This window comes from Sinocyclocheilus rhinocerous, unplaced genomic scaffold, assembly GCF_001515625.1.
Source record: "Sinocyclocheilus rhinocerous isolate Xijiao unplaced genomic scaffold, SAMN03320098_v1.1 scaffold1102, whole genome shotgun sequence".
Lineage (NCBI taxonomy): Eukaryota > Metazoa > Chordata > Actinopteri > Cypriniformes > Cyprinidae > Sinocyclocheilus > Sinocyclocheilus rhinocerous.
Genome location: NW_015640208.1, coordinates 322,813 through 347,741, shown reverse-complemented (window position 1 = coordinate 347,741; position 24,929 = coordinate 322,813). Strand labels below are relative to the sequence as shown.

The 24,929-nt window shown below is 37.6% G+C and overlaps 1 protein-coding gene across 1 annotated transcript; it reads left to right on the top strand.

The window, feature by feature from the left end:
- Positions 1-22,176, top strand: LOC107752555 (ras and EF-hand domain-containing protein-like). The gene is made up of 17 exons (XM_016568559.1): positions 1-393; positions 2,748-2,894; positions 5,620-5,710; positions 7,389-7,484; positions 8,284-8,361; positions 8,446-8,561; positions 9,628-9,696; positions 13,696-13,777; positions 13,954-14,015; positions 15,042-15,321; positions 16,256-16,390; positions 16,610-16,757; positions 16,847-16,928; positions 19,187-19,301; positions 20,036-20,155; positions 20,622-20,698; positions 21,416-22,176. The coding sequence occupies exons 1-17, from the start codon at positions 68-70 to the stop codon at positions 21,519-21,521; spliced, it is 2,130 nt and encodes a 709-aa protein (XP_016424045.1). The 5' UTR covers positions 1-67; the 3' UTR covers positions 21,522-22,176.
- Positions 22,177-24,929: the final 2,753 nt, after the last annotated feature.

The window sequence follows — 24,929 nt, the reverse complement described above, 5'->3', positions numbered from 1 at the left end:
CCAGGTCAACACGGTTTGAAAAGTCACTCTCATAATGTTTGCTAAATATTAAGTCTGTGGAGCAGTCATGGGGTCTGACGCGCAGAAGGAGAGACTCCGCGCGCTCTTCCACGCCTGTGATGTGGATCACTCAGGACGCATCGAGAAATGGGAGTTCGTCAGAATATGCTCCGAGCTGCGCGTGCGACCCACCGAGATAGATGCGATTTTCTCCAAACTTGACACCGACAAAGACGGCACGATCAATCTGGAGGAGTTTATGGACGGGTTTCAGGAGTCACACTTGTTGAGGGACGAGGTGGAGATGAGCAGCGAACACGTCGGGGAGAGTTTCTCTGCCGCCTGGGAAGATTTTAAATCCCGCCTGGGGGATCAGCTCAAATTCATCCCCAGGTAAAACACCTGGCTGTCTGTGCAGAAGCTGTCAGTTTACCCTAGTCAACAAAATCCTGAAGGAATGCGTGAATACATTTGTACTGTACTCCAATTAAAAATGCACTTAAATGTATCTTTAAAATTCCTAATGGGAATTCTTTAATAGGATCCCAACATAACACAAAACTAAGTTGAGCTTTATTATTATTATTATTATCATTATCATCATTATTACATATGACTTCTCATAATATTCCTGACTATTATCCTAATAGGACATTTAAGTTTAAAGGGCATTTTTAAGGTTTAAACACTCCCCATTGCCTATTTTTATGAAAGCAGTATTTCTTAATAATGACATTCATTATCTATCTAACAAAAGGAATGAATAAGTGGGACATTTTTGTGGGATTCCCATTGGAATTTCTATTGGAATTTGGAATCAATCTTAAAATATCATAATGGAAAATTTCTTAATGGAAGTTCTTACGTTTTCATAGGATTTTTTCTTCTAACATGACACAAAAACTTGGACAAACACATGCGCACAAATATTTTAACATACAAAGTCCTAATTATTATGAATATTCATAAAATTCCAGTTCATTATGATTTTGAGTTGGACAAAATCTCTTTATCTAAGCTTAAATGTGTTGAAAAATATTGTTTATTAATATTTATTTATTAGTAATACTATATATATATCTATATTTATTTATTTATTTGTTATGTACAGTGTTGGGGAAAGTTACTTTTAAAAGTAATGCATTACAATATTGCGTTACTCCATAAAAAAAGTAACTAATTACGATACTTAGTTACTTTTTATGGAAAGTAATGCGTTACGTTACTTTTGCGTTACTTTTTCCGGGTCACCGGCTCGGCTCCTCAGCGAAAACCTGAATATGCGCTGCATCTGCTGCCTACTTATACTCACGCTGTGATCAGCGGCAGCTGGATGCAATAATCGCATGCCAATGTGCATTGGCTCGTTTAGTTTACACTCGAAGTAGATTGGTCCCTCTAAGCGAGATCCCAATTCGTCGGTCATCCGACGTGACGTCTCCGTTCCCTCCTTCAGGGAACGAGGGTTACATACGTAACCGAGACGTTATGTATTATTTATGTGTAACACACACACATACATATACATATATATATATATATACACATACATACATACATGTAGTAAAATAGTATTTGTTAATAATATAATTATACTATATATATATAAACAATTATTTATATTTTTGTTTTAAAATATTATTAATATATTTAATTATTTTATTAGTATAATTATTATTATTATTAAGAACATTTTCCACTATAGAGAGCCTTCTGTTTAATGGAAAGTTTCTTCATGCTTCATTTTTTTAATTTTTTTTTATTTTTTGGCCTTGTAAAGCACTTTGGTCAACACCAGTTGTTTTTAAACGTGCTATACAAATAAACTTGTATTGTATTGTATTGTATTTTTAAAAGTGTATGATCAGGAAGCAGCTGTTCTGTGTTTGGCAAATACACTTTGGGTAGACTGAACTAAAATTATTGAACATATCTGCATAATGTAGGTTGAAAGGTCAGTGCGGCTGAAAAATCAAAATAATAGAGTGTCACATTTCAAAATTACAGTATACCATGTTACAATAACTAAATATATCTGACCTAGTTCTGGTTATCAGTCTGTGCAAATATCCGATCAGGTACACCACTAACCGTTTACCATAATCTACAGTTTCAGAAATACGTGAAATGATTTCCCTAAATGCTAATAAATTGTTGAAAGAATCTTTGTTTATGCTAATGTTCTTTCTTGGGAAGTTTTATTTGTTTCATATATGTGATGAGCTTTGACGTTCTTGATGATCATTCAAATCATGAAATCTCCCCATGTGTTTTCATTTCCCAGCTTTTTAATTGTTCCGGTCATGAGACCTTTAGCTTTTTGTTTGGTTCTCGTTCAAATGAAGTTTGATGTATCTCATGACAGGTCGGTGGAGTTGATTCTAGCCAGAGGCTTGACATGAGACACATCACTGTTACGTCACGCTCAAGTCGACAGAACATTGATTAGTCATAGACTATCAATACCTCTCTTATTTCACTCATCTGCCATAGCATTTGATGACACAAGTGCTACTTCCTGAAAGAGAACAGCAAAGTCATGAGGCTCAGACACATGCAGTTATTCACAACCTGGCACCATCTTTTTCAGGTCATGCTAGTGATGTATTAAACTCCATTGGATTGAATAATGTCTGTAAACACATGATTGTCCTTAAGCGGAACTCTGTTTTATTTAATCGTGTTTCTGTTCTAATCAACATTAATGGGTGTGTTTTAATGGCTTGGTGTTGTTTTTATGTGTGTAGGATTGACCAGGTATCAACCCTGTACCAGAACATCAGTTTGACGGAGCCCAGAATTGTCCCTCAGTATGAAAGAGTTCTTCTCAGTTTCATCAAAGAGATCCGAATACTGAACACAGAAATGGAACATCTGGCACTTGCTGTAAAGAGGTACACAAACTCATGCACATACAGTACATACATACTCATGTGGCCACCATGTTTTCTTCGCCGTACTTTCCATACAGGGGTTTAGAATCTGGGTGGAGTTAAAATCTTTAGTTTCTTTAGAAATTCCTTGCAGCATCTTTGTATCAAGAACCATTTTTGGTTGTTTAGGGTTCTTGAGTTGCTCTCTGGTAGTAACCGATTACATGTAATCTGGATTATGTAATCAGATTCCTAAAATTGTAATTAGATTACATTACTTTTTAAAATACTCATAATCAGACTACAGCTACTTTTTTATTGATTATAGGATTACAAAATATTCACAAAATGGCAGTAAATTATTTATTATTTATTGATTCTTCCTAATTCTTTTTTTTTTATCTTTTAAATTTTCTTTTCTTAAAATCACATATATATACAGTAAGTGTTTTGTGGAATTGAACAGACAGATTATTAAGCAGCATATTAACAAATTAAATATTTACATTTTTAGTGCTTTGTTTTGATTGGTTTTATTTTAATATTATTATTATTTTTATTTATTTATCATGTTTAAAGATTTCATTAATTAACTTCATCGATTTACAGACTCCCTGCAGTTCCTTCACAAACCCCATTTTGGGAAACCCTGATGTAATGATTTTAAATGCACTTCATCTTGTAAGAATGGAATAAAAGAATGGAATAAATTCTCTTTTCTTCATATTTTATATCAATATGGTGCAAAATTGTCCAATTCAAATCAATCTGATAATGAGTTGGGTTAAAAGTAATCTAAAAGTAATCAAAAAGTAGTCTGATTATATTAGCCATAATTTGTGTAATGTAATAGATTACGTTACTAACTACATCTTTCAATATTTAGTAATGGACTACAATTTGTAAGTAATCTACTGTAAATGGTTCTGTGAAGATGAAATGTGATGCTACATTTACAGTTTCTTCAGCTCAGTGTGTTGATTTCTGGGTCATTAAAAGGGTCATATGATGCTATTTTCCAAGCTCATTATTTTGTGTATTGGGTGTAATAGAATATGTTAGCTTTAATTTTCAAAAATTTCATTATTTTTCACATACTGTTCATTATTGCAGATCCTCTATGCACAATCTTTCTAAAACGCGTCGATTTCTACAAAGCCCCTCCTTCCAAAAGCGCTGTGTGCTCTGATTGGCCAGCTGACCCAGTGCGTTGTGATTGGTTGAACATTTCAAGCGTGTGTTGGAAATGTAAATCACAACGGGCTCTACTTGAGCGTCCTGTGTGAAGCAGAACATGTAGTGAATCATGTTTGTCGTCTTTGTGCCGCCAGTTATATTCAGAGAACAGAGGATACTACGTTTGTAAACATAAATCCATCTCTGTCTGCATTTGTGATCGTAAGAACGACAAACAGTAAGCATTACTCTACACTTCACCAAACTCAGCATTTGAACAGTCAATAGCAAATTATAAAACATACTTACGGGCTCTGATTCAGAAGTGCCAGATTGTCCGAGCAAAGTTGGAATTGCCCCATATTTTAGAAACAGCCTTTCTGCACAACCAGCCTTGTACTCTCCCAGGTTCAGGAAACTTTGCTGCACACACTCGGACATTTGGGTTGTACTGTTCTGGAACAGTGTTGTAAATAAATGTTAACCACTGACTCCTAATTGCGTCCACTTTCGGAAAGGCCAAAAAAAGTGCTTTTGCTTCCACATAGAAACACAAAGCGTCTCCACGGCATGGCGGCATCAACAGTACTGTGATACCTGAAACCACGCCTTCTTGCTTTGCGTATCCATTTGGGTGGTATTATGCAAATATTTCCACATAGTGACGTAGATATGTGAGGCGTTTTCGGCCGGTCTGGATCAGCCTTCTCTTCTAGACAGAAAAATTCCTTTTGTGGGAGACTTTGAGCTTTGTAACTTTGCAGATCTTATACATGCACAAACAGCTACAAAACACACTAAAGTAAAAGGAAAACATGCAAACGCATCATATGACCTCTTTAAAGGAACAGTACATAGATTGTTATCTATATGACATTCTTTGGCCTTGAACACACACGAATAACTTAAAAAGAGAACTTAAAACGGTTAAAAGCTTAACTTAAATGAATACTTCACCCAGAAATGAAATTCTGAAATTGAAATTCTGTCTTTAGTCCTATTCAGACGGGGTTTAAGTGGAGAGGTGGGCTAAAGTAATATTACCCGAGCTTCTCAGTGATTGTAGTCCAGTTCGAATGTGCCATCTCAGTAATCATCATACGGACAATGCCAGTGAAGATTACGAAGATTACATTCTAGGCGGTGGGACAAGTTTGTGGTAAACCTCAAGTGTTTTCTGCATACAACGATGCATAACATTCAAATCAAAAAGAAGGCTGAAAGCACTTGTTAGAGGCACAAAACTTCTGTAACTGAGATTTCTTATACCGTGCGAATTGGCCATTAATATTATAGACCTGCTGTGGTAAAATTACATTACTTCATCTACCCTTGTAAAACTAATCCCATCTGAATAGTGCTATATTATCATATATTGTGAACCAAACCTGTATGACTTTCTTTCTTCTGTGGATATATATTTTTTTTTTCTGTCCATGCAATGGAAGTCAATGGTAACCAAAACTGTTTGAAACCATTCTTCCGTTTTTTGTTCAGTGGAAGCAAGTAAGAGAATTGTGTATTACTGCATATGTGACGGCCAATGTGTGTTCTGCTGCTGTTTGTTCAGAGCTCAGGATCAGACGGCTATACAGCTGAGTGAGATGGAGGAAGAGATGGATCACCGCATCCACACCGCAGAGAGAAACACACGTCTACAGGTCAGGAGACAAACACAAGATTTGCCCAATTTAACATCAGGAGTAATATACATATATACATTATAAAAAAATATGCATTTACTTGAAAAGTGTGTGTGTGTGTGTGTGTGTGTATACTGTATATGTGTGTTTTTTATTTATATTTATTATTAAGCATAATTTACTTTATTTCTTTATTTATTTGTTTATTTGTTTTTTTGCAAATTCACTGATGAGCTAAAGAAAAAAAACTTAATTCTAGATATATTCTCTTTCTAATTTGTTTCTTGTTTTATGCATGGTTAGATTTTTATTATTTAAATTTTTTTTACTTGAAAACATGACCATTTCTATGTCGCAGTATCTCCACACACACTGAAATCTCATTTCACTTTCAGTTAAGGCAGAAAAGGTACCCAAATTACCCACCCATGACCCATCATTAAGAGAAACTATTTGCACTGTAAATACCGTCCGTCATAAACGTCTGTAACAGCACTTGATATTCTCTCATGTACATTGCATCTTGCATCTGGAGCTCATAAACTGCATATAAATACAGTATGCAAAATGTTTATTTTATAGAACAGGTGCGGTATAGATCTTAGGGCTCTTTACCATAATGATAAATCACATTATTCATCACATTTAATACTTCTGTTACTGTGCAACACTATTGATTACATAATATTATTCTTTATTGTGATCAAACACACAACAAGGCATTTATAACAAAACTACTTCATATTATTTTGACAATTCATTGAGTAATCCAGTTAGATGCAGTATGCTGAAACTTTATTATTCTTAAAATAAAATAAAACCTCTTCAAAATAATAAATAAAATAAATGGCACCTTTCTAAGTATGATTTGTAGTGCATGTTTATCTTAAAGGGACTGTGCTGATATGAAATACCAAACATTTTAATGTTTTTTTTTTTCAGGCATCCCTCAGTTCAGAAATATTTTCTTTTTCATTGTCACTGTAATCAAAAATGAAAACTGTAATTGATTATATATTACTTCAGTGCTTGTATTTATATCGTTTCTATGGATACAGCGCTCTGTTTATTGTGAGTTAGGAGTTGATATAGGCAACTGGCACAGCTGTTTGCTGTGATCTGGGATCCAGCCAATCATGTGAGTGTCTTGGATCATATTCAAGGCTTAATTTATCCGTGACATCACATTTTAGTGCAGACAGTCTTGCGTTTGTTCTTGTTCCTTACGCTGTTCCTTATCTCAGACCCGTGTTCCACGACTTGTCACATTATGTAATGTGAAATGAACTGACTGTTTGTTCAACAACACCTGTTCAAGTTCCTGTGAAAAGTAAAAAGCATTTGTATCCATTAGTGTACTGACATTCCTAAACCTTTTGTTACCTTAATTGTCTTGATCTAATGTTTTATAAAGTATCTTCTGTACAGAGCTTTTTAGGTGTCTCATTTTAATAGTTTATATTAAAAAATATCTATTTTGACTTGTTTGCAACCATGCAGTCATCATTTCAGCATATCACAACACATTTGGAATTTTTACATTTTTTTTATCACATCATTTTTTATCATATTTTATCTTTTTTTTCAGTTTTCACTCATGATTTTACCATTTTAGTCCTTTTTTGTTTTATAAATGTTATAAAATGTCAAGATTTATAATGTTTAACACCAGTGTATGGACTCTGTTCTTTTATAGGAGTCTAAAAAAGCTGAGGCGACTCTGAGCAGCATGAAACACCAGTATGAGTCTCAGATATGCGAACTTCAGCAGAAGATACAGACTCTGCAGATGGTGACTGACTCCTGATTTATAATAACAATGAGCTTATATAGATTTGTAGATATAAAAGTTGGTTTAGAAAGATGGGGTTTAAAAAACAATATTCAGTAATGTTATTGATTTGACTGCACTCATACTTAATTGACTGGAGCTAAATAAGGACACTGTTGTCTTCTGTAGAGCTGCATTTGAAGCTGTTTCATAACTGATGAACTTTGCAGCACTGACACAGTTACTGAACTTATTCAAGCTGAATAAGGACACTATTATCTTCTGCAGAGCTGCTTAAAAGCTGAATCAAATTAGTTTCATAAGTGATGAGCTCTGCGACATCGACGCTGTTATTTAGCTTAATTGAATCAACATTCAACTGACTTAAGCTCAATAATAATGTTATTGTCTTCTGTAGAGCTGCTTATAGCCGAACTGAACTTGTTTAATAATTGATGAACATTGACACTGTTATTGAACTGAACTGAATTAACACTGAACTGACTTAAGCCGAATATTGACACTGTTGTCTTCTGGGGAGCTGCTTTATAGTTTAACTGATTTATTTCATAATTGATGAACTTGCGACTTGACACTTAATGAACTAAATTGAACACTGAACTAAATTAAGGCTGAATAATGACACTATTCTTTATAGCTAAAATTACATTTGTTTCAGAATCGATTAATTTTGCAACATTAACACTGTTATTTTCTTGTTTATTACTGTGAAGCTGCTTTGAAACAATCTGTATTGTATAAAGCGCTATTTATAGCGGTATTTTAAAAAAAAGATGTATTTTTATTATTATTATTTTAGATCGAAAACCAAAACAGGAGTATCAGCCTCAAAGAGGAAACCTCAGCACTGAAACGACAGAACAACGAGCTATTGCTGGTATGACTCCTTTTTGAACCTGTAGACCATTGAAATTGTGTATGATATTATATCATGCGTTTTTGTCTTGTGTCCCTCTTTCAGCAAAACCAGAAGTTGAAACAGGAGCTTTTGGAGTCCCACACTAATATTGCGTTCTTGCAGAGTGAGCTGGACTCCCTTAAGAGTGATCTCACAGACCAAAGCATCAACTTTGAACGGTATGGACCATGTGTGTGTGTGTGTGTCACAGTTGAGTGAGTGAGTGAGTGAGTGAAGTGACATGTGGCCAAGTATGGTGACCCATACTCGGAATTAGTGCTCTGCATTTAACCCATCCAAAGTGCACACACACAGCAGTGAACACACACACACCGTGAACACACACCCAGAGCAGTGGGCAGCCATTTATGCTGCGGCGCCTTGCTCAAGGGCACCTCAGTCGTGGTAAGGAAGGTGGGAGAGAGCGCTGTACATTCACTCCCCCCACCTACAATCCCTGCCGGTACGAGACTCGAACCCGCAACCTTTGGGTTACGAGTCCGACTCTCTAACCATTAGGCCACGACTTCCCCAGTTGACTTAGTTACTGATGAATATGTGATAACCCTTTGGATTCAGATCTTCAGACCAGGAATTTCTAAAAAGCCCATCAAATATGTACTCTGAAGTAAGCTAGACTGTCTCTTCTGACTCAGTCTGACACTCCCAGCTGGATGTGTAATGTCAATAACGTGTCAATTTCCCTGCATGATGGCTGTGAGCAGCTGTAAACCAGTTTTGTGAGTGTTTGCAGTGCTGACATCATCCGAGCAGGATATCCTGGTGTCACGCGTCACACTGCACAGGAATGTCTGAACCTTGTCGCCTAGTAACTGCAAAACAGAGTGCAGTTTACCTGTGTGTGAGTGTCCCAGCATTAGTATAATGAGTGTTACGGTGTAAAAATGTTTTCAGGTTACCCAAATATTGAATGACTGATCATCAACCTGAGGACATTAGGTGAAACCAACGAAAGCTATGACAGATTCGAACAGTAGAGAAAGCTGCTTAAGATAGATGAAACTGGTAACACTTTAGTATAGGGACCAATTCTGACTATTAACTTGTTGCTTATTAGCATGCATATTACTAGAATATTGGCTGTTTATTAGTACTTGTTAAACACATGTTAATGCCTTATTCTGCATGACCATATTTTAGATACCATGATCCTATATGTTAAGGTTAACCCTAAGGTTAATGTTTAGGTTCATCCTAAATATGTCGATCTGTGTGTTTGTACAGAGATGAGGCTCTTATGAAGTGCTTCTCCGAGGAGAGAGGGAACCTGGAGAGACAGATCGAGGTGCTTCAGTGAGTTGAACACACACAGCACTTCATTGTAGCAGCTCTTCGTGCTAACAACAGATATGCCTTCAAATAGTTTGTTTTTTATTTAAAGCTGCTTCTAAGCCATTTTGAGATAGATTCACTTGCAGGTTCTTTGAGAAATCAGAAAAACAAATCAAAACACACATTCAAACCGGAGATGGAGTCCAGCAGCCAGATGCACTTACAAGGAAATTTGAGACTTATTAAGGTCAAAAACTGAGGAGAATTAATTCAATATTTACACGTCTTCCAGTTTTAATCCCAAGCATCTCTAAATACAATCAATTCCAAGTTTAATTTCTTATTGCATCTCCATTCAATTTTTTCCTTTAAAAAATAAATAAATAAATTAAATCTACACATTCATGACTTAAATGAGCTTTCACACTTGTTTACCCAGCATCTTGTTCCATTTTCACACTGTACATACTTTATCCTGTGCTAATAAGAACAATGTTAATGAGTAGCCATGGTTCAAGAATTTACACTGCAAATCTGTTATTGAAATGGCTGTTTCAATAACATACACATGCCATATACATTCACTCTCGTTGTCTTGCATCTTCTGAAGCATACTAAAAAACAAAGACAAACCGTAAGTGTCACTGTAACGAATCATCCACTGAAGGCGAGCGTAAGTGAGAACCCAAGTGCAGTTTATTTACAGGTGATCCAAACTTAATTTGATTCCAGGTGTGTCTCCTTAGTCCCTCGTTATCCTGTGTTTAAAAGCCCCAGTCCTTTCAGTTAGTTTTTGTTGGTTCTACTTGTTGATGTCTTCTGCTACGTGTGTCTTCCTGGTTCCCTTGATTCAATTAAACGTCTTCCAGTTCCTGTGTTTTCCCTGTTGCTCATTCTATTAAATTCCATGTCGAAGTGTTCTCCAGCATCTCCTCGTTCCTCGTTCCAATCCTCCCTGAGTGTAGTGTGACAGAACAGCAGACCGTGACAGTAAGCGGCGCTCCTTCTACCCGTGTTTGTTTTTCGTTTTTTAAATAGTGTTTTTGTTTTTTTTCCCCGTTCGTTTCTCCCTGCCCAAATGGAGGAACAAGCGATGTTCATCGCCGTGGCTCAGGCGAGCCTCGACCCTGTCAGCTACGCGAGAGCGTTCGTGCCGCTCGCCATCGCCAGCTCCCTCGAGGGGGAAACCCTTGTGATGCTGTTCCGGATCGGGATTACTTACCATCGCCCCGCGGAGCTCCAAGACACCACCAACCTCGACTGGAAGGAGGCATTCATCCGGTGTCTGGAGAGCCTCCGATCCCGATCCCGATCCGGGACCCCTCCGCCGGCCGTTCCTCAGCTAAGCCTGCCGGTCGCGGCTTTCTCCAGCCCGCCGGCCGTTCCGAAGTCTAGTTCCGAAGTTTCTGTGGCAAGCCCGCCGGCCGTTTCTGTGCCAAGCCCGCTGGCCACTCCAAAGTCAAGCCTGTCGGTCGTGGCTCACTCCTGCCCAGAGCTCGCTCCAGTGTCGGCTCCAGCCCCAGAGCTCGCTCCAGTGTCGGCTCCAGCCCCAGAGCTCGCTCCAGTGCCCGGTCCTCAAAAGCGCCTTGCTGTGCCTGCTCCTCCAGAGTTCCCTCCAGTGCCAGCACCTCGTAAGCGCTTCCCTGATTCCTCGTTTAGCCCAGGAAGGGCTCCTGATCCCTAGTTAAGCCCAGGGAGGTCTCCTGATTCCTCGTTTAGCCCAGGGAGGGCTCCTGATTCCTCGTTTAGTCAAGGAAGGGCTCCTGATTCCTCGTTTAGCCCAGGGAGGGCTCCTGATTCCTCGTTTAGCCCAGAGAGGGCTCTTGATCCCCAGTTAAACCCAGGGAGGGCTCTTGATCCCCAGTTAAGCCCAGGGAGGGCTCTTGATCCCCAGTTAAGCCCAGGGAGGGCTCCTGATTCCTCGTATAGCCCATGGAGGGCTCCAGTTCCCGAGTATAGCCCACGGAGGGCTCCTGTCCCAGAGTTTAGCCCAGTGAAGGCTTCTGTACCCGTGCTTAGCCCAAGGAGGGCTCCAGTCCCTGAATCCCCTCCAGAGCGCCTTCAAGTGCCTGCTCCTCCAGAGCGCCTTCAAGTGTCCGTTCCTCCAGAGCGCCCTCAAGTGCCCGCTCCTCCAGAGCTCCCCCCAGGATTCCTAGATTTCCCCAAGAAAATTTGGAGGGGGGGCAATATACCCGTGGCTGAGCCAGCTAAGGCCACGGAGGATCCGCCATGGCCTCCTGAGTCCCCTGATCCACCATGGCCTCCTGAGTGTCCTGCTCCGCCATGGCAACCTGAACTACCTGCTCCGCCATGGCCTCCTGACCCGCCCTAGAGGCTTCCCTTGTCTCCGCCCTGTTCCAGTCCTGCACCAGCCTCCAGGGCGCCCACCCCCCCTCCCTGATGGTACGGTTACGGCATGGGACGCGCCGTCCGTGAGGGGGGCGATCTGTCACGTGTATGTTCCGGTTTGCCCTTATTTGGTTCTTGCTGTGTCCTGTCCTCATTGGTTATCATTTGTGTCCAGCTGTGTTTCATTAATTGTTAATTTGATTCCAGGTGTGTCTCCTTTATCCTGTGTTTAAAAACCCCAGTCCTTTCAGTTAGGTTTTTGTCGGTTCTACTTGTTGATGTCTTCTGCTACGTGTGTCTTCCTGGTTCCCTTGATTCAATTAAACGTTTTCCATGAGTTCCTGTGTTTTCCCCGTTGCTGATTCTATTAAATTCCATGTCGCCACGGAGGATCCGCCATGGCCTCCTGAGTCCCCTGATCCACCATGGCCTCCTGAGTGTCCTGCTCCGCCATGGCAACCTGAACTACCTGCTCCGCCATGGCCTCCTGACCCGCCCTAGAGGCTTCCCTTGTCTCCGCCCTGTTCCAGTCCTGCACCAGCCTCCAGGGCGCCCACCCCCCCTCCCTGATGGTACGGTTACGGCATGGGACGCGCCGTCCGTGAGGGGGGCGATCTGTCACGTGTATGTTCCGGTTTGCCCTTATTTGGTTCTTGCTGTGTCCTGTCCTCATTGGTTATCATTTGTGTCCAGCTGTGTTTCATTAATTGTTAATTTGATTCCAGGTGTGTCTCCTTTATCCTGTGTTTAAAAACCCCAGTCCTTTCAGTTAGGTTTTTGTCGGTTCTACTTGTTGATGTCTTCTGCTACGTGTGTCTTCCTGGTTCCCTTGATTCAATTAAACGTTTTCCATGAGTTCCTGTGTTTTCCCCGTTGCTGATTCTATTAAATTCCATGTCGAAGTGTTCTCCAGCGTCTCCTCGTTCCTCGTTCCAATCCTCCCCGAGTGTAGTATGACAGTAAGAAAACAGAGAACAGTATTTGCTAATGTTTCAGAAAGTATTATTTAGATTCTGAAGTGTTCTAAAATTATTAAATACGTTTAATAGTTAATCATTAATATTTTACATTACTTCTGCAGGAGTGAAAAAAAATGTGTGCTTTCATTTTAGGCAACACAGCAGAAGCTAAAATTATAAGTAGGGTTTGCTTTTTTATATTTTTTCTCTTTTTATCTCACAATTGCCTTTTTTAAAAGCAATTTTCTTTTTTAAACTTTTTAATGCATTTTTAAATACATGTAGCCATGTGGCCTGACCGTTAACCTACTCATGAAACTTGTCATTTCAAAGAATGATAATGGGATGAAATTGTTTTCCAGAGATTAACATGAAAAAGTTAACAGATGCCTTGTGCTCCTCTCTGCTTAGTGTTAATAATATGGTCTTGCACAGATGGTTATTACCTGCCAGACTAATGACAGTTTCACTCCCTCTGTATCTGTGAGATCTTTCAACTTCTAACATGTAACCAAAGCCAATGCAGCAATTAATCACAGCTTCATATAAGTGTGAAAAGCCTTGCTAGCGCTGTCTATTTTAAGAGACACAGCGTATCCATCCATCCATCCAGTTTGTAAGAGGCTTGATTTTCTGAAGGTGCTGACTGCATCAGAGTAAAATGAAGCTGCTACTTTGCAAAATGATGTTTCTGCTGTTTCTTCATGTCCAGGGCAGCAAACAGAAAGCTCCATGACAGTAATGACAGTCTGCGTGTGGCACTGGAGAACAGTCAGAGCAAGAGTAAGACGCAGGTAAGAGCCTCCTGTGTCCAGAGCTTTTCTTTACTGTAGATGCTCTTGTAAAATGGATTAAGCTATTTGAGAGCAATGTTTGCTGATCAGGCTTATACTTTGATGGCTGTGTGTTTTTATAAGAGGTGTGGATTAGGGTTCGAGTTTACATTTGACGTGATCTTTTTCTCTTACAGCGTGTTAGTGGGATCTCACCTGGAGTTTACATGAGCACCAGAAAGACTCTTATTCTTGATCGGTAAGAGTTGAGGTCTAAATGTACGGATGTTGATCACACTTTCTAAACTCGTTTCATTAGTAATTCACTGCATTAATTTAGCCCAAATATACAGACTCCATTTAAAATCTTTACTTGTGCTTTATTGCTGTCTGTTTTTTTTGTTGTTTTTTTTAATTGATGCACCAATATTTAAATTTCAGCCAATAAAACAAACTAAAATAGTTTTAATGTTATGGCTGAAAACTGATAAATGGCAAATATTGAAATTCTGTACTATTTCGTCAAAATAAAGTAAAAATAAAACATAAGTGCTAAAATGAGGTGAATTTAAGCATCGCATGTACAGTATGAAAAATTAGTATTCATTTTGAGATTTACATATGAGTATTAGGGTTGCAAAAAGGTGGAAAATTTCAGAAATTTTGGAAACTTTCCAGGATTTTTTTGAATATTCCAGGGATTTTTGGAAAGTTTCCGGAAACTTGCCGGAAATGTTCTACCCCTTTGCAACCTTAATGAGTATTATTTAATTATTAGTGTCTTTCAAAAATGTGAAATGTTGTGTGTAAATTAATTTTAAATTAATTTGATTTGTTTTCAGTTTTTAGGAATTTTGTTGTGTGTTTTTGCCATTATTACTATTTTATTTAGTATGTCTATAGTGGTTTTTGTTGTTGTAAATGAGAAATCAGGGTTAACACTGACTGATACAATAAATAAAAAATAAATCTCACACATCGCCTGATAATCAATATGGTATAACCAATATATTGTATTTAATATAGAAGTTTGAAATATAGAAAATCAATTGATATAATGTTTGCTATTCTAAATTGACAGTGACGAGGTCATTGTAAAATCTGCTACTGAATTATGATTGGTTTGATAAGATCCTTTACATGGCTAAGACAGTGTCACATTGATTCTGACAGTCAGCAAACCGACTTTTCACTTATATACAGAACTAAATCCTAAAGCTAATGCACAACTATTCCCTTCAGGAAATGCAAATCTGTGATGTTGACCCACTGAACACTTCCGTAGGTGCTGTAACACGTGCGTGGACGAGGACTTTGATCAGTTTGGGCTGATGGAGGGTCTGTGCAGACCGAGCTGTGATTCTCTGGCTCTGGCCCTGTGCGACCCCATGCGTAGACGCAGCTGCGAGGAAGACAGTCTTCCCGAAAGCTGCGTGGACAGTGGCATGTCTACCCTGCGCTCAAATAACGGCTACGATTACGAGCATGAGAGAACTTCCTGTCCGAGTCCTGAGCAAGCAGCGGACAGCAACACCACTGTGTCTGGAGACACATCAGATACAGAGGTATGATGTCAGTAAATCAGACCGACCAATCAGACACTACAGACAAGGTCACTTTTCTTCAGTTATGTTTTTCATTTAATTGAGAACATTTTACACCCTTGTGAAAAAGATGTACATTTTAGCAGACTTATAAAAAAAGCGCTTATTATGGAAATGATATAGGCCTACTTTAAAAGAATATTCTTAAGTGTGAATTGAATGGAATGTGTTGAAATGTGTTCTTCTGAATGTACTGACAAGCATTTATATTAAACTAAAATATACTTTAATTTCATTGCTATTGAAACTTGTATGCCATGTATTTAAATATATTTGTAATTATTCATAAAGATGACATTGAAATTTAGTACTTGTAAAATATATGAACACATTACAGTTAAAATTATAATCAAGTACTTTACATGTGCTTTAGTATGTTAGTCACATCAAAATAATATAAAAACAAAGAAAAATAAGTGTACTTTAATGAACAAAACATTATTAAAACAATTATTTAGAATGTTTTTTTTTATTTTATTTAAACTTTTAATTTAACAGTATGACAAATACACCATAAATGCACATTTAGTGCAATTAAGCGCAATTCTTTTTCATAAAGTGAAGAAAAATACTAGTAGTTTGCTACGCATTCCTGGTCCACGTTACACAGTCCAAATTTGTCCCTGACAAGCAATAAAAACGTTCTATAACTCAGCAGTCATAGACTTTCTTTAGGTAATTGTTATGAGCGATTGTGATTATTTGATCACTTTTTTACATAATGAATATGATTTTTTTTAACACTGAAGAATAAAAGCTTCTTGAGAATAAAAAAGGCACATATGAACGGGTAATGAATAATTCAAAGGCATCTCTCTGTGTACTTAACATGCTGTCATTTCTTTATCAGTGAGACTCAGACTAATGTTTTAAAGTAAGCTGTGTGCTGTCACAGGTTCTAGAAGAACAAGAAGAGGCTGCGATCGGGTCGGGCAGCGAATCCGTTCTGAGCTGGACTCTTTCACAGCCTGCTCAGAAAAGCGACGTTACTGCTTCAGGGAAGAAATGCCTCTCTGCCATCTTCACAGAGGTACTGAATTCACCTTCTAAGAAGTGTCATAAAGCCTTAAATTTGACCCACGGCATTCTAAATCCTGAACTCAAACAAATCTCAGTTCTAAAGCCCAAATGTGTGTGTGTGTGTGTGTGTGTGTGTGTCTGGTGTGTGCGTGTGTGTGTGTGTGTGTTTGTGTGCATGTGTGTGTGTGTGTGTGTGTGTGCGTGCGTTTGTGTGCGTGTGTGTGTGCAGAGAGAGCAGGATGTGTTGGCAGTGACTCAGCCTCCATCGGAGAATGCTTACAGGATTGTGCTGGCGGGAGACGCTGCAGTGGGAAAGTCTAGTTTCCTCATTCGCCTCTGTAAGAACGAGTTCAAAGGCAACACTAGCGCCACACTGGGTAAGACTTTTCTAACACTTTACCACACTTGAATATAATCTCTAACTGTCACAGAGATTGTGAAATCTTTTGTGTCTGTTTCATTGCAGGGGTTGATTTTCAGATGAAAACCTTGGTGGTGGACGGTGTCCCAACAGTGCTGCAGTTATGGGACACCGCTGGACAGGAGAGGTAAGATCCCAGCTCCCAAATTCTAGATGAAACCCACAACCAAAACATATATACTCCATAGTATAAACTCTAAAGGCTGTGACACACCAAGCAGACATCAAAGAACAAGCGGCGATGAAAACCTCACGTTACCTGCCAAAAGGTTGCACTTGAACACAGCAAAAACAACAGCCAACTGCCAACTAGCACGTACGTTCTGTGCCTGCATGAGAGGAATTACCTCTCCAGACCAGCAGGTGGCAGTAGTCTGTATTTATGATTCAAAAAGGGAAACCGAAAATACGACTGTGGATATACACACTGTAAACAAAGCAGCACTTGCTTACCATGTTGAATTTGAATTATGTTGATCAGTTGCTCTTCACTTTCTTCATTCGAAACAACCATATCTGGCCATGAAGATAAAGGATCTGACTAGTGCCGATGGTGTGGAAAACACCGCAAAAACTGAGCTGATAGACATTCAGTGATGGTCGACATGAGCTTTAAACTCTATAATTGAGCTGTTCTTCTAGACCCCAGATATTCTTCATCTGCTCTATAGTACAAAACAAAACCTATTTGTTAAACTTGTTAGTTGAACTTCTATAGACCTTAGGCAGGGTAGCGCCATGTTAAATTTTTGACAGAAATGAAAACAAAGCTGTGAGGGAAAGAAATGCATACCAATTGTTCATAAACAACTTTCTGGAAAAGAATAAAAAATCTTTCAGTGACAACAACTCCATAAAACTTAAACGTTATGAGTTTCCAAAATAAAATTCCATGATTTAGGACCTTTATACAGTGCGTGCCATTGTAAAGACTGTAAGTCTGTCCCTCACAACCTTGTTTTCATTCGCGTTAAATTCAGTATGGCATCTAACCTGATTGAGATCTATTATCTGAATTTACATTAAAACCAGTAATGTACACTCAGACACTTTCTTAGGTAAGTACCTTGCTAGTACTGGGTTGGACCCCTTTTGCCTTCAGAACTGCCTTAATTGACCCTTTGCAAAGACCTGCCCCCCTTCGTTACTGTTGCTTTGTCCGACAAGCCATGGCGCTCTCACGCCACACATGATGTTCTCACACAGTGAAAAATACATCGCAGAGCAAAGAGGAAACTCACAACACGCAAACAGACAAGACTGAGCAGGTTACTTTTGGTATGAAACAAAGTCTCAGCTTTCAAATTTTGTCATTTTTTAAGAAATTCGAACAACACTATGAGATAAAGGATCTGCACTCGCTGTATCTTCTTAATAAATTATAGTTTATTTTTATTTCGCAACAGAGCAATCAACAATCAGACGTTTCAGCAAAAAGCCTTCTTCAGTGAATCATACAATAACACTTCCCTCAAGAATTAAAAAAAGAAAAGTGAAGTCCAATGATCACCAGGTAGAGAGTCACAGGTGCTACTTATGGGGTTGAACAAAAGCCTCCTGTAGCGAATTGATGCGTTTTTGTAAGAAATATATCCATATTCAAAATATAATAATCACTTTAATCTAGCTTGCGCCAACAGTTGTACATGGAAGCAGCTCCGGGCGGATGACGTATGAGGTCGGCTTTCCGCATGCGCCGCTCAGAAGTGACGCACGTGGAAGCGCAGGTGAGAGATCAAAACAAAGCAACGGTCACAAAATGAGGATTTGTAAAGAAGTATGTCGGAGGATTTCGATATAAGCCAAGAGGAGACTGGTTTTCCTTTGCTAAAGGAAACTTTGCTTCCTTTGCTCCTGTTAAGAAGCAAGAAATACTGAACAGTTACTTTTAGGGCTGTCAATGTTTTTTTGCTCCTGTTAACAAACGTTGGTTTTCACGAGACTCACCGGCGTTCAACAACAGAAACAAAGAAGAACAACATTAACATCTGAAAGAAGTCTCACTGAGGCTGCATTTATTTGATCAAAAATACACTAAAAATGTCAAGCTGAATTTCCAGCAGATGTAGTTGTAGATCTTGTTGTAAGATCATGTTGACGATTTTTTCTTTTTTTTTTTGAGGTTTGCAGAATCTTCTTTATGCACCAAGAGCTTGTAACACTCCAAAGAGAAACGAAAAATTTAAATCGCATCATATGACCCCTTTAAAACAACATTCCGAACCAGAATTGCCACCTTGTGAACAAACTAAAAATTGCAACAACAAAAAACTGAAGGCGCATATGCGAGTTGAGCATACAAATGAAGCAAATACCCTAGTGTACGCATAAAAACCGAAGTGTACTTTGCGCTAAAAGTTGAATACTCTGGTGTCACTTTTACAGGTTTCGGAGCATTGCAAAGTCTTACTTCAGGAGGGCCAATGGAGTTCTCCTACTGTATGACGTTACGTGTGAGAAGAGCTTTCTGAATGTGCGTGAATGGGTTGACATCATTGAGGTATTTCATCCACATAAACATTCATAATTTAGTTATGTAGACTTGACCGGTCATTTGTAGCTGGTGCTACTTCACCCTTAAGACTGTCGCTCATCAGCACAGGTCTATTTGCTGAACAGTCCTATAATATGTTTGCAGATATTCAGAAAACATGCTAAGTTCACATACTTGTTTCTCCGAAAAACAAAGCTACAGCCAGTTATTCCACTTTGAAATGTGCGTTCCGTGTCAGAATGTCTGTTTTTGTTTTGGACTGTGTGACTCCTCCCACTGCCAATTTACCCATTCGACACCCCGGGTTGCCATTTGGCAGAAAACACAGCGTATTGCAGCCATGGAAACCAGCAAATGAACTGGATCAGAGATCGCAGATTCCACCCGACCTTAAAAGCCTCGGGATCCATCTAGAAAGATTTATAACCAGAGGCTTCTTAAAACGTGAATAAATCAACTTACAGTGTAAGGTGTGTTGCCTTCCATTGTCAGTTGTGCTCGTTCATGTTGCGTGTCCTCAATCTGGCAACCCACGTGAGCGTCGAGTCTGAGGAGGAGGGGGCTGGAGAAACAACTCGCTCCAGTATTTCGAATTTTGACTGCAATACCCATTTCAACCACTAGCTGTCAATATTACATACTGCACCTTTAAATAAGCACTACAATGGGAAAAGTAGGATGTTGCTGGTTCAGTTTGAATACGACACTGATATTCTTACTGAGATTATTTTCTGGTGCAGGATGTGTCTCAGGATGACATTCCCATCATGCTCGTGGGGAATAAGACAGACCTGAGGAAGGAAGCACTTCTGGATGGAGTCACCTGTATTCCAACCAGCTACGGAGAGAAACTGGCCATGGTTAGTGCCTGGCCATTATTCACTGTGGTTTACCATTGTTCTCTGTTTTTCTGCAGGGGTTGTTTACCCAAAAAATTTAAATGGTCATAATTTACTCACCCTCATGCAAACTGCGGTTTACCATGAACAGAGACTAAGAGTTTAAGCTTCAAAAAGGTCTTAAAACACCATGAAAGCACCATAACAAGTAGTCTCTATGACTAATGATCTATATTCCAAATCACCTGAAGTCTGTTTTGTCACAAAAAACTATCATAGGCTTAAGAAGACTGGGCTTTTTGGATATTTCTCAAATACTGGCCTGACTTTATTCAAAATTTCTCCTGTTTGTGTTCCAAACAACATGTGGGTGAAAACATTGCCACCTGCACATGAATAAATATGACCTAAAGCAGTCTAGGTTAGTTAGAAAGTGAGTTTTTTTTATTAGTATAAGTGCTAAACTGTGGCTGCTTTCTGTGTTCAGACATACAGTGCCTTATTCTGTGAGACGAGTGCTAAGGATGGATCCAACATCATTGAGGCTGTTCTTCATTTAGCCCGGTAAGCGTTTTTTCTATTTTCTTGACAATTATTCATAATGCAGTGATGCATTATATAATATAATACAAGAAAAATATCAAAATGTTATTTTGGACACGTATTCTTAATAGGTTTTGTGAGATTCACTCATAAAGAGCTTTCAGACGAACTGACTGCTACAGTATTGTTTGTAATATTAACACAAAGCACAAGAGGGCAGCAGATTGGGTTTTATTGAGTTTCATAATCTGAGGGTAATGAAGTGAATCAAAACATGTTCCTCTGACAGTCAAGCCTTGTTGTGGTGTGTTGTGCAGCAAGATTCAGTCTTCAGTTTGCATCACAAAACTTAAATTGTGCGTTTACCCAGGGCTGTTCAGTTATGGCAAAAATCATAAACACAGTTATCTTAGTCAATATTGAGACAGTATTGAGATTTATTGAGCTTATGAGCTTATAAATGTAAACTTGGTTTATGCTCAACTGTTACCTAATGTTACCTAATTCACTACTGATGGGCAAATCACACCCTGAGTATAATGCATGGGTAATACAAATTTGTTGTATTTATTATTATTTGTAAAATTATTTTCTGTATTCTTAGTTTTTTGCTGAATTTGTGATGATCTTCTTGGTCAAATATTCCCCTCCGGTTTTTTTTTTTTTTACAAATTGCACTCTGATTATATGGATATTTTAACATTACATGTTGAATGATTTCTCTATCCTTCACTTCAGAGAGGTGACGAAGCACGCTGATGAGTACAAGGAGCCTGTATCAGTGACCAAACTGTCTGGAAATCACAACAAGAAGATGTCCAACCCAAACTGCTGCATGGGCTGATGTGTGTTGACGTCACATGACCTGCACACAGCCAATCAAATATTTAACCATTCAACTATTTATGCAAGTCATATTAGATGAGAAATACCAATTAGTGATTGTCTGAGTTGTTTAAGAAATTCAACTGTGCCAAGTATTGTCCTGAAGTACTGTCTCAGATTTTTTTAAATGACGAGTCACTTGTTGAAGCACATCAATGTGTGTCATGCGTTGCCTTTAACAGCCCTGAATTCACAGCTTCTATATTACAGATGATTATTAGTAGCTTATGGAGTGAACAGACACTCAGTATTCTGTACCTTGCCTTTATTTATTACATGAAAACTTCCTGTTCTGTAATGTGTTGCAGGGTCATTGAAAAGTGTGTGTGTGTGTGTAAGTTGATTGAAATAATGCATCTTTGGAAGAAACAAATGACAGAATTTGTTGAATGAAAATTGGAAGTTGCTGCTTGATCCAAATAATTTCTTTTTGGCTTGTAGCTTTAAATGATAAAAAAAATACATATTTCTGCTCAGTGCTGAAAACGTCATGACACATTTTAAAACAGATTGACAAGCTTTTGTGGATATTATCATTGCTTTATGCATTTCACAACAGCACAGTTGGCTTTTAATGCTCACTACATAATGTAATGTTATATTCTGAAATAAACTGCACACTTTTTAAAAAACATTTTCTTGCGGAAAACATTTATGTTAAATCAATTCATACTTATATGAATGACAATGTCAGTAGCATCTGAATTCTAATGTCTTATTTGTAATTCTTTTTTTCATTGTTTTCATTTCAAGCTTATTTCACTGTTGCCATCGAACAGAAATGTTGCATTTAAGAATGTTGCTTTCATTTTTAAGTCTTAATAAGCAAAAATAAAGATTGCAAAGTTTTCACTCCAGTTTTATTGTGGCAGTATATAAACAAACATATAAACAATCAAAAATCACTTTACAAATTTAATAAGGCGATTCCCAGTGAATCTGGGAACTGATTTTTTTTTAATACTCCCAGAGTTGTATTTTGAAATTAAATGACAGACTGTTTTAAACTGAAACATTTATAATGCTGCTAAACATGCAAACAAAACACATTTCACATACGCTGCGAAATCACCACTCAAAAAGATCTCAAACCTCTAAAGATGAAAAAAAAAACATGTACAAGCATTTTCCAGATGATCAGTTAATTTGCATATTTTCTTTTTTACTATATAATTATCCGTTTTTAAAGGGCAGTGGGTTTTCATGCTTAGAAATGTTATGTAAGAATCATCTGGGTATTTTTAACACAAAACGCTTATCAAGATCTCAAAGTAAATGACAAGAATTGGTGAATGATGCCTTTTTTCTTCTTTTTTTTTTCCTCAATAGACGATTGATTTTAATCACAGCATATACAATGAACAGACAACTCTATACTGTCATCCAAAGGGTTTAATTTCACTTTTCCAGGTCATATTTCATCCTGAAAACACATTAAAAAGAAGAAGAAAAAAAAAGTACAATATATTATACATTATTTATAGGCCCATTAAGATTTTTTTTGTATTGTGACGTTATTCTCATGATAATTAAGGACATTTTCCTCCCAAATCCTCATTACTGTAATGCATCCGGATGTTTTCATTGGTTTGTAATTCTCATTATTCTCAATGATTATTCTCATTATATTGACATTACTGTAATGAGAGCAATCAAAATCATGCTGTCCACAAACAATATTTAGTTTTTCTAATCAGAAACACTGAGGTGATTTTTCTTTTCACAATATCTCATATAGGCATCATTTTCTTAATACTAATAATTCATATTAATATTTTGCAAAACATTCATTTGATTTTGGGCTAAATTCTGACCCTGCTATGACGTTCTTGACAGGTTTTGTAAAAATTCACCAGAAACATTTCATGTAACAAAAAGATTTTGCAATTTAACAAACTATTATTACATAATAACGAACATTTGAAAACATGGAAACTGTGTTTTTCAGTCAACAAATGCTGGGATAAAAAAAAATCAATTTCTATCGATATTCAGCTTGCTTTGTAGGCAAATAAAATCACAGTTCTACCAAACATATGAGACAAAACAAAGAATTCAGTTGAAGCCTTGGTGTCCCATCATGCAACAGAATAGCAAGGCTACAAAAACAATAAACAACAAATTCCAACGCATGACATTTCTGAATGCTATATGAAATATGTGCACCCTCTGGCCAATTCAAATGAGTTTGGACATCTATATTTTGCCACACTACGATATAGATGTTCAGGTTAATGGGCAAATTCAATCAGCCTGCCATACACCGAATGAAGATATCTATCTATCTATATAAGCTGATTGCACGAGAAATGAGAAGGACGTTTTCTTTTCACAGTATTTACAGACGTTATACATGCAGAAGAGTGAGACTCAAAGAGAACTAGTCAGTGTTTTAATGTTCACATCTATATTCAGTGTATGTGGACGTTTACACTATCAGTGAGAAGTTCTGACACACCTTTTCTTCTGTTATTAAAATGTGAATATAATAATAGGTATTAAAACTATGAATGAACACAAAAGAAACTGTAGGAATTATGCAGTGACCAAAAAACATGGGAAATCAAATGTAAATTTGAGCTTATTTGTCTAGATTTACATTTTTATTTACTATTGGCTGAAACTTAGTTGTTTTTTTTTACATAAGATTTATCTATAAGCCATTAGATTAAAATTTAATCCTTTAAAAGTAAGAAAATATTACATCCCACTTTATATTAGGTGTCTTTAACTACTATGTACAAAAATAAATAAATGAAATAAAATAATTGTTTGGTATAAATATATTTATTGTGTTCATGTTGTTAAGCAAAACACTTTGTAATTATAGGTGTCATTACAGAAATTAATTACAGATGTAATTACATGCAGGTATCTTTTAAATATAAGTGCAATGTGAAAACATGTATGCACAAAATAAATGCATTGTATCACAAGATTAAATTTAAATACATAGTAGTTAAATATACTTGATATAAAGCCAAAAATTTTATATATGTATAAATCTATATGAATTCATGGTAATTTTGCATACTGATTCATATTAATTACCAATTTATATTAAAAATCATGACATAAATTCAGTTAAGTGTGTCCACGTTTTTGACTGGTAGTGTATACAATTTAGACTCTTTTTCCTCAAATTTGCGTTTATATCTCACAGTTCAGACTCTTTTCCCTCAAATTTGCGTTTATATCTCACAGTTCAGACTCTTTTCCCTCAAATTTGCGTTTATATCTCACAATTCAGAATCTTTTTTTCCTCAAATTTGCGTTTATTCTTACAATTTACTCTTTTTCCTCAAATTTGCATTTATATCTCACAGTTCAGACTCTTTTTTCCTCAAATTTGCGTTTATATCTCACA

Bases quoted from the DNA above. Each gene is read 5' to 3' on its own strand.
- LOC107752555 (XM_016568559.1), top strand. From the start codon at position 68: ATGGGGTCTGACGCGCAGAAGGAGAGACTCCGCGCGCTCTTCCACGCC. The intron at 5,711-7,388 runs GTCAGGAGACAA...GTTCTTTTATAG, and splicing joins AGAGAAACACACGTCTACAG to GAGTCTAAAAAAGCTGAGGC. The intron at 15,322-16,255 runs GTATGATGTCAG...GTGCTGTCACAG, and splicing joins GAGACACATCAGATACAGAG to GTTCTAGAAGAACAAGAAGA.